Source organism: Sus scrofa, chromosome 15, assembly GCF_000003025.6.
Source record: "Sus scrofa isolate TJ Tabasco breed Duroc chromosome 15, Sscrofa11.1, whole genome shotgun sequence".
NCBI classification, from domain to species: domain Eukaryota; kingdom Metazoa; phylum Chordata; class Mammalia; order Artiodactyla; family Suidae; genus Sus; species Sus scrofa.
In genome coordinates this window covers 86547210-86563712 of record NC_010457.5, presented here as the reverse complement: position 1 = coordinate 86563712, position 16503 = coordinate 86547210, and the positions used below count along the sequence as shown (strand labels likewise).

The 16503-nt window shown below is 35.9% G+C and overlaps 1 protein-coding gene across 4 annotated transcripts in view; it reads right to left on the bottom strand.

The window, feature by feature from the left end:
* UBE2E3 (ubiquitin conjugating enzyme E2 E3) overlaps positions 1416-16503 on the bottom strand; it is a 91386-nt gene continuing 76298 nt past the window's right edge. For all 4 annotated transcript variants that reach the window (XM_021076031.1, XM_021076034.1, XM_021076032.1 and 1 more), the window contains exons 4-6: positions 7167-7299; positions 4181-4328; positions 1416-2052 (exon numbers count right to left, since the gene is read on the bottom strand). In XM_021076031.1, coding sequence (XP_020931690.1) covers positions 1955-2052; positions 4181-4328; positions 7167-7299 — 379 coding nt within the window. In that variant the 3' untranslated portion in view covers positions 1416-1954. The remainder of the gene's footprint in view (positions 2053-4180; positions 4329-7166; positions 7300-16503) is intronic.

Here is a 16503-nt window from a genome sequence, read left to right as displayed (position 1 = left end):
AATCCTTATAGCTTACACAAAAGATACTCATTCTCATCACACTGACTTGAACTCCAGGACAGATTAGTTACCATTTAAAATAGTTAAGGCTCAGAGCTTTTCATATACCCAAGCCTATCTGGTGTACCTTTGTAATGTGGAGAGATTTTTTTGGTGGGGAGGGAGGGGTTAGGTGAAAGATAAGTATCTAAGTGTAATTTTATTTTTACCCTGATTTAAGACTTCTGCTGACAAATACTCAAGTAGGAGTCCATTATTCTTAGTGAGGGTATATACAACTAGAAATGCTTTATTATCTTAAAGCAATGTATTTTTATGCTAATCAATTCTACTCTAAATTTTGAGATGGTACTCTGTTACCTTGCCTACATGACCAGAGAATTATCCCAATAACTATCCCAGTCACAGAAAAAAACACTATATTCTGTTCACCAATCTGAATATTGAAAAGAAATCTAACTCCTACAAGAAATCTAGTCTTTAATAATTACAACTAGAAATAAGTAAATTTTTTTTTTTTTTTTTTTGTCTTTTGCCATTTCTTGGGCCACTCCCGTGGCATATGGAGGTTCCCAGGCTAGGGGTTGAATCGCAGTTCAGCTGCTGGCCTACGCCACAGCCACAGCAACTCGGGATCCGAGCCACATCTGTGACCTACACCATAGCTCATGGTAACGCCGGATCCTTAACCCACTGAGCAAGGCCAGGGATCGGACCCGCAACCTCATGGTTCCTAGTCGGATTTGTTAACCACTGAGCCACGAGGGGAACTCCTAGAAATAAGTAATTTATATAATGTGTAAAACCCTTAAAATTTGCTATTTTTTGAACTAAGAAATAATGCCACATCTGCACACTGGATTATTCCAGAGTTCAATTCTACCTTCAAGGCAGACAAGGGTTTCTGTGTTCAACTCTGCCTCTGGCTCTATCTGCAGGACAAATGCCACAATAAGAATAGCAATGCATACCAAAAACACCGTGAAAATTCAAGAAGAAGATTAGAAGTAAAAAAACGCATGGAAGACACAGAGGTGCTACCAGATTAAAGTTATTTGACAATACCTGCCCAATGATGAAAAGAAGGCACCATTTTGGAAACAAAATCAGGTAAGCCAGGATTTCATGTTATTTTTAGCTCAAATTTATTTTACCATAAAGTAGAGCTTTATGTGTTTTTGAGACCAATGGCTTAAAATCCAGTTTTGTATGTTTAAGCTCATATATTCTCTCATTAGCACTTAAAGGAAAAAACGCTACATATTTATAAGATTTCAAATGTTTTCAATTTAATAACTGATTTATTTGTACTAGTCCTTAGTAGTCAACCTTCATATCCACATTTTTATTTCATCAACAATCATCTCAGACACACCTTCTAACAAGACTGACTTAAAAATATTACGACAGGAAACTATGCCTTCAGGAGCATGTTTATTGTGTTTGAGATGATACATCAGGTGCTCTCTGAGCTACAAAGGGTAAAAGGAAATCCTCTCATTACAAACTGACAAAGGTAAAAGGTAAAACATTTTTCACAACAGCATGAACCACATACTCAGAAATAGATCTGGGTTTAATACAAATGACATAATTCCTAGTCATCTACAGCTACTTTTATAACTTCATACAGATAATGAATTAGGCTAAAATGCACTATAATATTTGGTAGACTTCAGGACCAGTATCCTTAGTACATCACAAAATACATTTTGATATCCCAAAGAAGCAAGACTTGCAAGTAGGCGTTTTAAACATAACTAATCTACAGCTACAAAGTTCTACTCTTGATAGCATTTACCTTTTTGGGGAGTCTCCCAGTCTCCAAAGGATAAAAGCAGAGTAGAATCAGTATAACATATACACAGAAGTCCGTATTGTAAAGGCTATAAAGATTTGCAGCACAGTGAGAAGATGCCTTCTGCTCCTTCGCACTGCATACAAATTATGTGAATTATGTTGCGTATCTCTTGGTCCACTGTCTGGCTATCCTGTCATGTTCTGCTCTGTTGGTCAAATACTGAGTGGCTATGCTTCCAACCAGAGGATCCGCTGGAAAAGTGGAAAGAACATTAAAAGATATTACATGGTTTCTTAAAGGTTCCGTTCTAATAGTCTACTGAATTGAAATGTCAATTTTTCAGCAGCATTTTGCTATACAAAGGCTAATTTCTCAAAAGAAAAAATGTTTAAAGTAACATATCATCTGAGTATTTTAACATTCAAATTAAAAAAGCTTCTTTATAAAAAAATGCTGGCTTAATAAATATAATTTTTAAAAATGTGTATGCCTTTAGTATACAAAAACTATTTTTCACTCAGCATTTTATTGGACAATAAAAGCATGCTGGTGATTATATTTCTGTCTTCCCATGGATATTTAAAAACGTAATTTTTTTTGGAGCTCCCTGGTGGCCTAGCAGGTAAGGATCCTGTGTTGTTACTGCTATGCCTCAGGTCATCAGATCCTGCTGCCTCGGTAACTTTCACTTGCTGTGAGCGTGCTCCACCTGCCCCCCAAGAGTAATTTTTTAAAAACTCAGATATTATGATGCAATGCTATTTAGAATGAAATGTTTCCTTCATTCTGTACAATAATATGACTCAAATCATGGTCCTTATCTCCATGTGAAAACTTACTATAGAATTCTGAGCTAGAAACAGAAGAATCTCAGATGTAAATTTTAATGTAAATTGTTGTTAAAAAGGTTGCCTGTGTACACGTTATGATATGTGAAATATACCAAATAGCTAATTAAAAGTAATAAACCTCTCTTTCTTCCTGATTCCAACTTTTCAAAAAGTTTCTCTTCCTGGCAAATGATTTATATACCTGTTTAATGCATTTCTGCCCAGAGATATTATACATATTTCAAGCATTTAGAATATTATTGTTATGCATGTTTTTTGTTCAGTACCTTGCTTTTTAATTTAATATATCTTAGAGAGTTTTCCCTATTAAAACATATAGAGCTACTTCACTAAGCTACATCCTCCTGTAATGGCTGTGGTTGTTTCCAATCTTTTACTTTAATAAATGAACATCAAAATAAATACCCTTCTCTTTTTTTTTTAGGGCTGCACCCACAGCATATGGAAGTTCCCCAGCTAGGGGTCGCATCTGAGCTATAGCTGTCGGTTTACACCACAGCCACAGCAACACTAGATCTGAGCTGTGTCTGCAACCTACACCACAGCTCATGGCAACGCCAGATCCTTAACCCGCTGAGCAAGGCCAGGGACCGAACCCGCATCCTCCTGGATACTAGTCAGGTTCATTACTGCTGAGCTACAACAGGTACTTCTTCTTTTTTTTTTTTTTTTTCTTTTTGGCCATGCACAAGGCATGCAGAGGTTTCCAGGCCAGGAATCAAACCCACACCACAGCTGTGTCTCAAGCCACAGCAGTGACAAAGCCAATAGATTCCTAACCCACCAGGCCACCAGGGAACTTCTGAATAGCTTTCTGAAAATCCCTGTATCTATCTATCTATCTACCTACCTACCTACCTACCTATCTTGGGTGTATGGGCCAAGGGAATGGTAAAAGCTTTTGGTGACTGATTATAAATTTTTAGAAAAAATAAGTCAACCACTTTAAAAAAATGACCACACAGTAAGATAGGATATGTGAAATCCCAAGCCTAAACATTACTTTTTCAAGTCAGCTACCCACATTAAAAGATCATGTATGGCAGTTAAGCATTATGACTTTATCTCTGAGTTTTTACAATCATAATCTAGTCCAACTCTCTCATCAGCTATCACTTTTATACCCACTATTACTACATCTAATACAACTAACCATAATCCAATAAGGAAGGAAGGAAGAAGAAGCCCTTTATTACTGAATGGCTGCATTAAAGGACACGGCATGGAAGGACCAAGAGGAGGTGGCAGTGGTGTTACAGACTTGCTTTACTCTCATCAAAAGTCTTTTGCACACCACCATAATTTAGAAAATAGAGCCCATCAATAACAGGGAGAAAACAGTTACAGGATAGCACATCATTCACAAACTAAAGAAAGCTACTGTGAAGCTTTTGGTCTATTCTAATTGAAATGGCATTTATAGTTTCCTCAAAAAACGTTTTAGGCTGATCTTTCTACCAACAGCATTTACTTCTCAAATCCACAGTTTTTATAGCCTCATTGTATGTATTAATAAAAGTCTGCTTACCAGGGTTGCAGTCTGTCAAAAGTGAACAAATCGACAGCAAAACTTTTGAAATAGTCAAAGCAGGACTCCAGTTGTCTTTAAGAATGTCCAGGCAGATGACTCCCTGACTGTTGATGTTGCAGTGATAGATTCTGGTGCGGAAAGTAACCTAAGGGCAGTGACATAAAAGAAAGAAAGAAAATAAAAGTTTCATTATAAACCATAACTCTCACTAGCAAAAATGAAGTGGTATATACCATAGATCATGGCAAATAGCAAGTAATTTCACTGAAGAGCTCAAACTAACTAGGTTTAAGTAATAACAAAATTGTTTAGTTCAAAGAATTGTGTTTTTACCCAGTATAGCAAAAACTATATTTGTTTTTAAACCAAAAAGAGTTATTGGTTTGTTTAATTTAAATAAGTGAGATAGTAATTCTATGTCTGTGTGTGGGCATACATACACACACTCCTGTAAAGAAAAGAAGTGAGGGAGAACAGAAACATTTTGGTGCCAAAGTTAAGAGAAAATGGTGAAGAATTCTTTTTTTAACATGAAACCAAGTTACATTAGTTTCTTAATAAAAAAAAAATCATCAACTCAGCTAATTTCTTGCCCTGTGTCAGAAAATACTGGAGAAGGATTTAGAGGAAGGTTGGTGATATCACTGGCTCTTCTATTTCTCAGCCTTTCATTTCCACAAATAGCTCTCTGTCCTGTTAGACTAAGACAATAAAATAAAACAAGTAAGGTCTTAAGACACTGAAGAAAGGAAACTTAAATCCTTGAGAAATGTGAAAAAATAAAATAAATGATGGGAACAAAAATTTCAAAACAATCAACATAAATCGGGTGGTTAATTCTTAATTTGGAGTTGCAAAGAAAAAGAGAGTATCAGATCCCTCTCAACTGGCAATATACTGTGATCTCCCACACGGAGTCTGGGAAGAAAACATTTAAAGCCCTCAAAAGTGTATTTCTGAGAAGAGTGCATAATTAAAAATGGTAAAGAAACCACTGGTCTAGCAGGGAAGGGGGAAAAAGAGATCACACGTTTGCTTTCTGTGGTTTTAGGTTTGGTTTAGCCCCCCAAGGTCAACAGGGATTCAAAAATATTAAAGGCAAAATTCCATAATTAAACAATTTACAAATTTTAAGTTGTACACTGTTTTGAGTAGTGCGAAGAAATCATGCACCGTCCTGGGTGTTCAGCCCAATCCTGTTCAGTCTGCTAAGTTATCAGATCACCTGCTGTGTTACTGAAGGGCTGGTGTTCAAGTAATCTGTACTTTATTTTAAAATGGCCCCAAAGCCAAGAGTAGTGATGCTGGCAATTCAAATCTTCCAAAAAGAAGCTGTAAAGTGCTTGATTTTTAAGTAAAAAGGTGAAAGTTCTCAACTTAAGGGTAGGGGGGAAAAAATCCTACACTGAGGCAGCTAAGGTCTATGGTAAGAATAAGACTTTTATCTGTGAAATTGTGAAAAATGAAAAAGAAATGTGTGCTAGCTTTGCTGTTGTACCTGAAGCTGTAAAAGCTTCAGCCACAAATACTTAGTTACAATGGAAAAGGCATTCAATTTTGTATAAGGTATTTGGAGAGAGGTAACATTCACATAACTTGTACTACCGTATATTGTTATAATTGCTCTACTTCATTATTAGTTATTGTTAATTTCTCACTGCACCTAATGTATAAATTAAACTTTATCATAGGTATTTACGCATAGGAAAAATGGCATTAAATACGGTTCGGTACTATGCGTGGTTTTAGGCATCCACTGGGGTCTCAGAATGTATCCCCAAGAGTAAGGACGACTAGAATTGTTCTAACATAGCACATACTAGTTACACAGAGCTCTTAAAAGGTGGCTATAACAATTAATTTAAGCACTGAATGCAAACTGAATAGTGATATACTGGCATTTAGAATGTGTCATTTGGAATGTGAACACAATTTGCAATAAGACAGTCATTTCAAGATCTTAGATTCTGATGGGACCACATAGTAAAGCACTCAAAAAATAGTGATAGCTATACTTAAGAGCAAATACCTCTTGGTGATAGGGAACCTCGGTGTCTGCAATTTAAGGTAAATACCACTAGGTGGAAATGTTGTTACCTTATTCAATAAAGCAAAACAGAAAAGGTCTGCCTTCTTTTTTAAAACAAAATAAACCCTTTATTTTTACACACAAACACAACACACATGCACCTGAGTGGAGGCATTAAATCACTACATAAATGTTAAATAGTAGAGGGAATATAAGGAACTATGTTGAAAAGAAAAACATTTTATCAAAGTTAAGGGCTTGATAACACTGACATAACAAGGTTCTAATTATGCTCAGGCTTAATATCGGTGGTTTTTAACTGTTGTCTTGACCATTTTATAGGGGGAAGTCAGAGGAGAAAGCTAATCAAATAATTACTATGTTTAATACTTGAAAATTAATTGCCAGTCATCACAAGGCACAGCTCAAACATTCTCTCTTTATCCACCCAGTTCATATTCAGAGACAACAAGGAGGCATAAATAACCCAGCCATCTTCATTCCCATTAATTCATCATTACAGAGGGCACAAAATTAGTTTATTAAATAATATTAGTTCCCTCTTCTTTGCTATAGTTTTCTAGTTTTTTTCTGATCTATAAAGATAGGCTATTCAGCACAAATTTATTTTAATTCTTATTTCCAGAAGCGGTCAGATTTACTTTTTATCTCAATAGGTTCCTTACACAAAGTTCACAGGATTTTTTTCTCTCATAAGTCTAAAATTTACCTGCTTACTGATGTACTAAGTGGCATACAATTAACAAACTCTTGCTGATTACAAAGTTATTTGTGAAAGAAATCAATTACTTCTAGTTTTAACATTCCTGGTTATATGAGCGTTTCCAAATGAAAAACAATCAAATAAAAATAACTGCATCCACACATTTAACTCTAGAATAAATTAATTTTGGAAAAGAATGAACATTAAAAAATGCACTTCCAGGTTCTTACCTTTGGTGGTTTAAATGGATAATCAGATGAAAATGTGATATCCAGAAAAAATACACCACCTTCATATACAGAACCTGGTGGACCAAGTATAGTCGATCTCCATTCATAAATGTTATCTCCTTTAGGCCCAGCACTATTTAAAAGAAATTAAAAATCAATGTGTACATCTGTGAGCAATGAATATTAATATCTTAAACCAATTAAGTATCAAAGGCAAATTAGCAATCTAGAATAAACAGTAAATATATAAAAAATAAGCCCCAACTAACTTGTGCACGCATATGTATATAAACATGTTTGGAAATATTTCTAACTTACAGAAAAGCAAGAACAAGGAACACCTGTTTAACTTTATCCAGACTCTCCTTCTGTTAGCATTGTGCTCCATTTGTTCTATCATCTCCCTCTCTCCCTTCCTTCTCCCCCTCCTAAAATACATACACCCCACCAAACATATACACACACACACACACACAAAGCACACACACCCCACAGACACACAGAAAAAGTGTTTTTTTTCTGAGCCATTTGAGAGTAAGCTGAATATATCATGGCCCTTTCCCCATAAATATTTCAGTGGGCATTTTCTACAACCTATAATACAACTGCAATATAGCCATAATTTCAGTAAAAGTACAATCTATATGATATCTATAATCTGCAAAATAATTTTGTCAACTGACCAATAATGCCCCAAAAGATTTTTAGTTTTCCTTCAGATACATGATTCCAGTCTTGGTATTGATCGTCTATGCCCTTCCTGTGTCTTTAGTCCCCTTTAATAGAGAGAGCCTTTCAGTCTTACTTTGCCTTTTGTAATATCAACATTTTTGAAGAATGCAGTTCTTTTAATGGAATGCTCATCATTGTGAACCTGTCTGATATTTCCTCATGATTAGATGCAGAGAGTGCATTCCTGGCTAGAAGAGTACATAAGTGATGCTATGTTCTCAAGGTGTCACATCCAGAGGTACAATGGTGATGTTAATTTTCATTACCCAGATCAAATGCTGTCCCATTCTCCTACCTCTTACTTGGTATCTTTCCTCTGCAACCAATAAGCAACCTTTGGACACTTTAAGACCATGCAAATACCCTGGTCTTCACCAAATTTATTCCCCGGACTTAACATCAATTTGCGATTCTTGGTTGAACTAAACTTCATCATGATAGTGATAAAATCATCATTTTCCAACTTCAGCATTCCTCCATATTTACCAGCTGGCCCTTGAGCCCTCTCTTTTCCTGTTTGTATAAAAATGTGTTTTACAGATGAAGTTTCATGAGTTCCATTTTTTTTCCCCTAATGATTTAGAATTCTTACTGCATTTAATTATTTTGATGTTCAAACTGCCCCATATTTGGCCAGTGGAAATACTTTCAAAATGACCCCATATCGTTTTTTGGAACACTTCCTTATTTTCTGGCATAAATATGTTCCACGTTCCCACCCCTGAATCAGCCATTTCTTCAAAGAGCTGTGGTTCCTTTTAGTGAATGTTGTTCAAGCTAGTACCAAATTCCAAGTACATTACACTGTGTTCAAAACTATCATTTAATTTATAATATACAATGAGATAATTCAAATTAAATCCAAATTCAGTTGTTTGTAAGACACATCTAATATTCCTTAGACCCTCTTCAAATGTACATTACAGATTTCCATTTTTCCCTCAATTTTACATCACAGATTAACTTGTTTTTCTGAACTACGGTATATATAAAGCTTTTCTTAAGTGACCTATCAGTTTAGAAATGATCTGCATGTTTAGTTTAAAATAAGTGCATATCAGAATTGATAATGCAGGAGTTCCCGTTGTGGCGCAGTGGTTAACGAATCCGACTAGGAACCATGAGGTTGCAGACACGGCTAGGATCCCGCATTGCTGTGGCTCTGGCGTAGGCCGGTGACTACAGCTCCGATTCAACCCCTAGCCTGGGAACCTCCATGTGCCACAGGAGCGGCCCTAGAAAAGGCAAAAAAAGACCAAAAAAAAAAAAAAAAAAAAAAAAGAATTGATAATGCAACTGCATTAATTACAATAGGACATTCAGGTATAGGTTAAATGATTTAACCACATCTTATTAATTCTATAAAACATACACTGTAGACTGTAAAGATCAAGTAAGCAATGCTATCAATAATCAAATCTGTGCCCTGAAAACAGGTCATAGAAAAAGAGTGTAAAAACTTTGATAGTAAAATCAAAATGTTTCAAAAACCTATCTTTAATGCATATATATGAACAAGAAAATTTTACTATCACAGCCTACTTAGGGAAAAGAAACTTGAAAAATACTATTTTATAAATTTTAAGCATATACAGCAACTGGAACTAATTACAACAGTGGTTCATTGTTCTGCCATCATTTGAGAATCAGGTATACTCCCTAAGGGAATCCGCACTGTAACTAAAAACATACAAAATGAAGTGCCAATTTTCTTCAAAAAAAGAAAGTTTAACCTGATTCAATGGCATTTCCTCTTCTAAGTTAATTCTTCCCTGATGATGTAAAGTAATCATTATAAAACTAAATTATAGTTTAAGAGACTTTTATAGCACAACTGCTTTACTAAAAACATTTCTAAACTATATGTGTCACACATTAATAATAATAACAGTAGCTAATAACATTACTCCATAATAAGCCAAACATTTTTCAAAGCATCATAGTGCATATCTCATTTAATTCTCCTTACAAATCTATAAAGTAGGTACTATTATTATATTCCTATTTTTAGATGAGGTAACTAAAGTTCAGAAAGTTAAATAACTCCCCACATGTCCCAAAGCTACAAATGCCTCAGAGAGAATCTGGACAATGTCTGAATAAATCTCTACTAACCTCAGTGACCTTTGCTATATTTATATTTCCTCTTATAATTTCAAGTGCTACTATATGTAATTTAATCTCTAGTCAAATTTTGCAAATACTTACTTGGGTAGGAACCCAAGTAGAGCTACTCTCTAAAGAAATAATTTCCTCAGTGATATTCTTTGGTTCTTAAGCAAAACCATGCTAGGCCTCAGATAGATGGATAGCGATGTGGGGGAATACTATATTTTAATGAATCACAAAATTTCGGCATGAAAAACACGTAGTTGAAGCCAACCACCCCCTTTACAGTTGAAGAAACCAATTCACAAAAAGTGATCCATTTTAAATTCCTTCTGCTAGCTGATGAAGAACTGGGATTCCAAACCAAACTATTGTGTTCTTAAATTTGCTTTCTTCTCATTTATGCTACTTTGCTACAACACACTAAAGATATGGTTATTATAACTGTCCTGGAGTAGACAGAGTAGGGCTGCAGCTTATGGATGTGTTTTAAGCACAATTAGCCTAAGGTGAGTTAGGGCTAAAATCTAGCCCTTGTTAGCTTCTTTGTCTCAAATAAGAGCCCCATATCTTTCTCAGAAAGGTACCACCTGCTAATCAAGACATGAGGGGTGGGGTTAGCACTACTGACTCCACCCTAATTCAAAATACAACATTTTATAGATTAGTAGTTGACCAGCCACTGAGGCTTCACAGCTGAGTAGAAAATGGGTCCTAATTGCTGACAATCTCAAGATAGGTGCTTTTCACTAGTTCTCATGCTGCTATTCAATTTTTTTTTTCACTCATTTTCAATCTCTCTTTTCCAAAAGGACAACACTCCAGTAATTCTGCTCTATCCTGGATCATTTATTTCGCCCTCTCTGGTGAATCATACCCACATGAATAAATACTACAATCCATTTCCCCAATCCTTATTATAAAACAAAAACCTTGATTCCTTTACCCCTTCCAGTTCTCTGCTCAATTACCTTAACAGGTTTTTACACCTCACCACTCCATAGAAACTCCTCTCATCCAAGGTCACCAATGATCTCATCACTAGACCCAATGTTCATTTCTCAATCTTCATCATATCTGACTAGGCCACAGCAACATCTGACACAGCTGGCCACTTCTTTCTCCTTGATATACTTTCTCTGCTTTGTTGCTAGAATAACATACTTACCAGTTTTTCTCCTAAATTTCCTGGCCCCTCTTTCTCAATCAACAATTCTGTTCCTTATCTCTCTAACCTCTAAATACTGCCACTCTTCCAGAGCTCAGCCCTTAAACCTCTCCTTTCTACCTACATCCAGTCTTTTGTTGATCTCCTACAGTGCCAATAAACTCTTAATCCCCAAATCTATCTCCAGCCTAAAATTCCACCCTGAATTCCAGAGCTATATATCTAAATGCTGACTAAACAGTCTTTATTCTGAAATCTAATACTTTGAATCCAGTAATTCTAAAAAGTTTAATATTTCCCAAATTGACTCCCTGATGTTCCAATTTCTCTTTCAAGTTTCCCTACTTCAGTGAATGGCAACTTTCAGTTCCTTAGGGGGAAAGCCTAAACCTCCCCCTTGATAGCACTGTATCTAACATACTGTATATCAGCAAATTCCACAGGTTTTATCTTCAAAACATACCCCAAATTCTACCACTTCTCCCTCCTCCTATTGGCCCAACCTCAGTGGAAGACAACAGCATCCTCTGGTGTTAAATGCAATAGCCTTCTTGCTTCCACCTGAGACCCTAACCCCCACACAGCAATAGTCTATTCTCAAGGACAACCAGGCTCAGCGACAGTTAAAAAGCAAGTGAGATCACAATACCCTAGCCAAAACCCTCTAAAGGCTTACCTTCTTACTCTGTGTTCAAGTCTTATGACCTATGCAGCACTGGATAATCTGTTGCTACCATCACCACTAACATCCATCCTTCTTACCTGTTCCCCTCTTCCTTGTTCATCTGGCTGTAGGAACCTACTTCTCCAGCATATCCACCTCTGCAGCAGTATGTCTCTGCTGGGAATACTTGCTTTCCCTCAAGATACCCACATGGTCTGCTCCACCACCTTATGCAGGTCTTTTTTGGCTCAAAAGCAGGCTTGCTAGGGACACCTCTCCTGGCCACTCTATCTAAAACGTCACATAGAACTGCCACAAGTTTCACCTTCCTTTCTGTTTTTTTCCCTAAAGCATCTTTACTCTCTTACATGTATTTTATTTATTCCTATTACTCACTTCTGTCTGTCCCCTACTATAATGAAAGCCCCAGGGGGTTAAAAAATGTGGACTAGACTCTTTATAGTGGCCTGGGCTTTTTATGCCCTAAAAATCAGATATATATTTTAATAATTCAAGTGACTAAAGAGTTGCAGGGTAAGTTCAAGGGGAAAGGAAAAGGAGATCTCACAGAGCATGTTTATTAGCAGGGGAAAGGAAAAAAAGAGGAAAAGGGACACAGAAAAGAATCTTTTTCTTAAACAGGTATCCCCTACTTTTCAAAAATTCACTTTATGATACTTCGCTCTTATGCATGCTATATATTAATACGTGTTTTCTCCAACCAAAAGAAATCCAAAGAGGATTTTCGCTTTTGCAAAAACAGTGTTCAGTGTTTGCTTTGCAGTGAACATTACAGAGGCAGCACACACTCTGAGCAGTGGAGGAGCACCAAGCTCCTTCCCCAGGACTACACTCAGCATCTCAGCATCAAGCCTCCATAGCTTTGAATTGTATATGTGAGCCTCTGTGCTTTATCTCAATTTATTTTGTGAACTGCTAGCAAGACATGCCCTAAGGTAACTGCTTCTTCACGTTACATCATTTAGGCTTATAAAAGGTTTTTCATAGGAACACTCTATTTTTGGATAGTGGGGTAAACCTATATTAACTTGATAAAAAAGTGTTCATTTACTTAGTAATTCACTGTTGCAGCAAAACTAAAATTCATTCCAGTTGAGTCAAACTGGGAAAAAGCAGAGACAACATTAACCAAGACCCTGTTTACTGAAACCTCAATATTTGCTAATGCCAAAAGGATCAGTTATTAAATCCCATAATTGAGGACTTAGGTTTTTGTTTAAATACTATTAATTGAGAAGTATTTTTATTTCACTATTTTTCTCCTGCAAACATTCCTTTCCTCCTTTTAAACATCATGTTTCCCATAAGCTAGTCTATTTTCTACACAAAACAAACAAAAGTAAAGAGAAGGCAAAAGTTTAGACAGAGCGACAAACCTACACCTGGGAATTTTTTGTTACCAGCTGCTCTTAGTGTTAATGAGTGACATTATTTTAAACATTAGTAGCAGGAGGACTGATCTTAGCAAAATCCATTTTCTTGTCACTTGAATATTAATTCAGCAATTACTGTTGCTGCAAGGGTCATTAACACTAGACTTTACAGCACTGGAGTGATTCCCCGTAAGAACTTTCAAATGCTTAATAATAGATTCAATTTAAAACACATCCTTTTTTAAAAAACACAATTCTTTTACACACACCACTTTTTAATCCTGTTCTAAGACAAATGCAAAGGTTTATGTTACAATCTATATGGTTTTTAACCCTATGGCAATCTTAAAATGAGATGAATTAAATTCAAGGAGAAAAGAATAGAACAGTGACTTAAGACTTTTCCTTAACTATGTAAACTGGTGTAATAGTTGTTTAGTGTCCTGTTTTAAAACCCACTGAACTGTTAAAATAAATATTCCTGGGTGTGTAGTATTTAAAACGAAAAAAAAAATTTACTAAGACAAAGTTCTTATTTAAGCTTAGATTTAATTTCATGGCTATAAAAATCTAAGAGCTTAAATTAAGATACCATTTGGTATAACTTCAATAGACCTTACCTACCGTGACTAAATTTTAGAATGCTATATATTAATACAAAACCTATTAAAAAGGCTAATGAAAACAAAAAAAGGACTAAATAAATGGAGAATACTCTTATGTTCATGGGTAAGAAAACTTAGTATTATCAAGATGTCAGTTCTTTCCAACTTGATCTATATATTCAATGCAAACCCATCAAAATCCCAGTATTTGGTATTACTCTGTGGATATCATCAACAAACTGATTATAAATTTTATATGGAGAGGCAAAGATCCAGAATAGCTGACCTAATATCAAAGGAGAAGAAAGTCAGAGGACTGAAACTATCCAACTTCAAGACCTAACACAGTGTGGTGCTAGCAAAGAATGGACAAATAGATCAAAGGGCCAGAAACAGACCCATATAAAGTCAAGTGCCCTTTGACAAAGGAGCAAAGGCAATACAATGGAGCAAAGACAGTCTTTTCAGAAAACAGTGCTGCAACAACTGGACATGTTAAAAAAACTGAAATTTAGACACAGACTTTCACCTTTCACAAACACTAACTCAAAATGGATCACAGACCTAATATAATATGTAAAACAATAAAACCACCAGAAGATAACATAGGAGAAAACTTGGTTAATCTTGAGTATGGTGATTCCTTTTCAAATACAACACTAAGCACACAATATAGGAAAGAAATAACTAACTAGCTGGACTTCATTAAAATTAAAATATTCTGCTCTGTAAAAGATGTCAAGAGATTGTGAAGACAAGTTACAGAATAAAATATCTGCAAAAGACGTATCTGATTAGGACTATTATCCAAGATATACAAAGAACGCTTAGAACTCAAAAAAATTAACAACCTAATTAAAAAATGGACAGAAGACCTGAACAGACACCTCACCAAAGAAGATACGTAGACAGCAAATAAACATAGGAAAAGATGCTCGACATCATATTTTTGGTATGGACTGAATGTTTGTGTACCCCCAGAACTCAAGGTGAAATCCCAACCCCTAATGTAATGGAATATGCCTTTTGGGAGGTGATTAGGTCATGAGAATGTAGCTCTCATGAATGGAATTAGTACCCTTATAAAAGAAAACCCCAGAGTTCCCGTAACCTTTTTGCTCTAGTAGGACACAGTGAGGATAAAGCCATTTACGATTTAGGAAGCAGGTCCTCATCAGACACCAAATCTGTAACTTTCCAGCTTCTAGAACCATGCAAAATAAATTTTTGTTGTTTATAGGCCGCCCACTGTATGGTACTCTGTTACAGCAATCCAAATGGACTAAGATGTCATTAGGGAACTCCAAATTAAAACGAGATATCACTATATACCTATATAAATGGCCAAAATCTAAAACAATGACAACAACAAATACCAGAGAGGATGTGGAGCAATAGAAACTCTCATTAATTGCTGGTAGGAATGCAAAGTGGTACAGCCGCTTTGGAAGACAGTTTGATAGTTTCTTACAAAACCACACACACTCCTACCATACAATTCAGCAACTGTGCACCATGGTATTCATGAATTGAAAACTTATGTCTACACAAAAACCTGCACATGAATGTTTATAGTAGCTTTATTCATAATGGCCAAAACTGTGAAGCAACCACAATCTCCTTCAGTAGGTAAATGGAAAAATAAACTGATATATCCCGATGGTGGAACATTTTTCAGTGTTCAAAAGAAATAATCTATCAAAGCATGAAAAGACATGGAGAAAACTTAAATCACCTATCACTAGGTGAGAAGCCAATCTGAATCATACATGCTGTATGATCCTAACTCTACATTCTGGAAAAGTCAAAACTATGGAGATGCAGAGTTCCTGCTGTGGCTCAGCAGTAACAAACCTGACTAGTATTCATGAGGATGCGGGTTTGATCCCTGGCCTCGCTGAGTGGGTTAAGGATCCAGAGTTGCCATGAGCTGCGGTGTAGGTCACAGACTTGGCTTGGATCCCGCACTGCTGTGGCTGTGACATAGGCCAACAGCTGAAGCTCATATTCGACCCCTAGCCTGGGTACTTCAATATGGCTTAGTACTTGCAGTCTTAAAACGACAAAGCAAAACACTATGGAGATGGTAAAAATGGGTTACTAGGTTTTAATGGGGGAGGATAAGACAAACAGGCAGAGCATAGAGGATCTTTAAGATAGCATAACTCTTCTGGATTTAGAACACCAAGGGTGAACCCTAATATAAACTAAGGACAGTAAATGATGACAATGTGTCAAATATAAGTTCATTGATTGTGACAAATTTACCAGTGTAATACAATATGTTGATAGTGAGGAGGCTGTGCATAGAGAGATAGCAGGTATACGGGAACTCTCTGTAGTTCTGCTCAATTTTGCTGTGAACTTAAAATTGCTCTAAAAATAAAGTTTATTAAAAAAATACAAATAAAGTTTAGAACAAGTAAACATTTCTATATTAAAGCAAGAAGTAATAACTGTTTAATTGCTGGTTTATAAAAAGTGTCAAACTTAAAAAGGGACGCATATCATAAATTTGTTCTAAAATCAGGTATGGAAATTTGATCACATTTTAACCACGGTAATATAAAATGGTGGTTTCAATGCTGGCTCACAAGTCAAGTTAAACCATTTCCCCAAAAACTTTCAATGAGGTACTGTGTATACGTAGATTCAGACTTTCTTT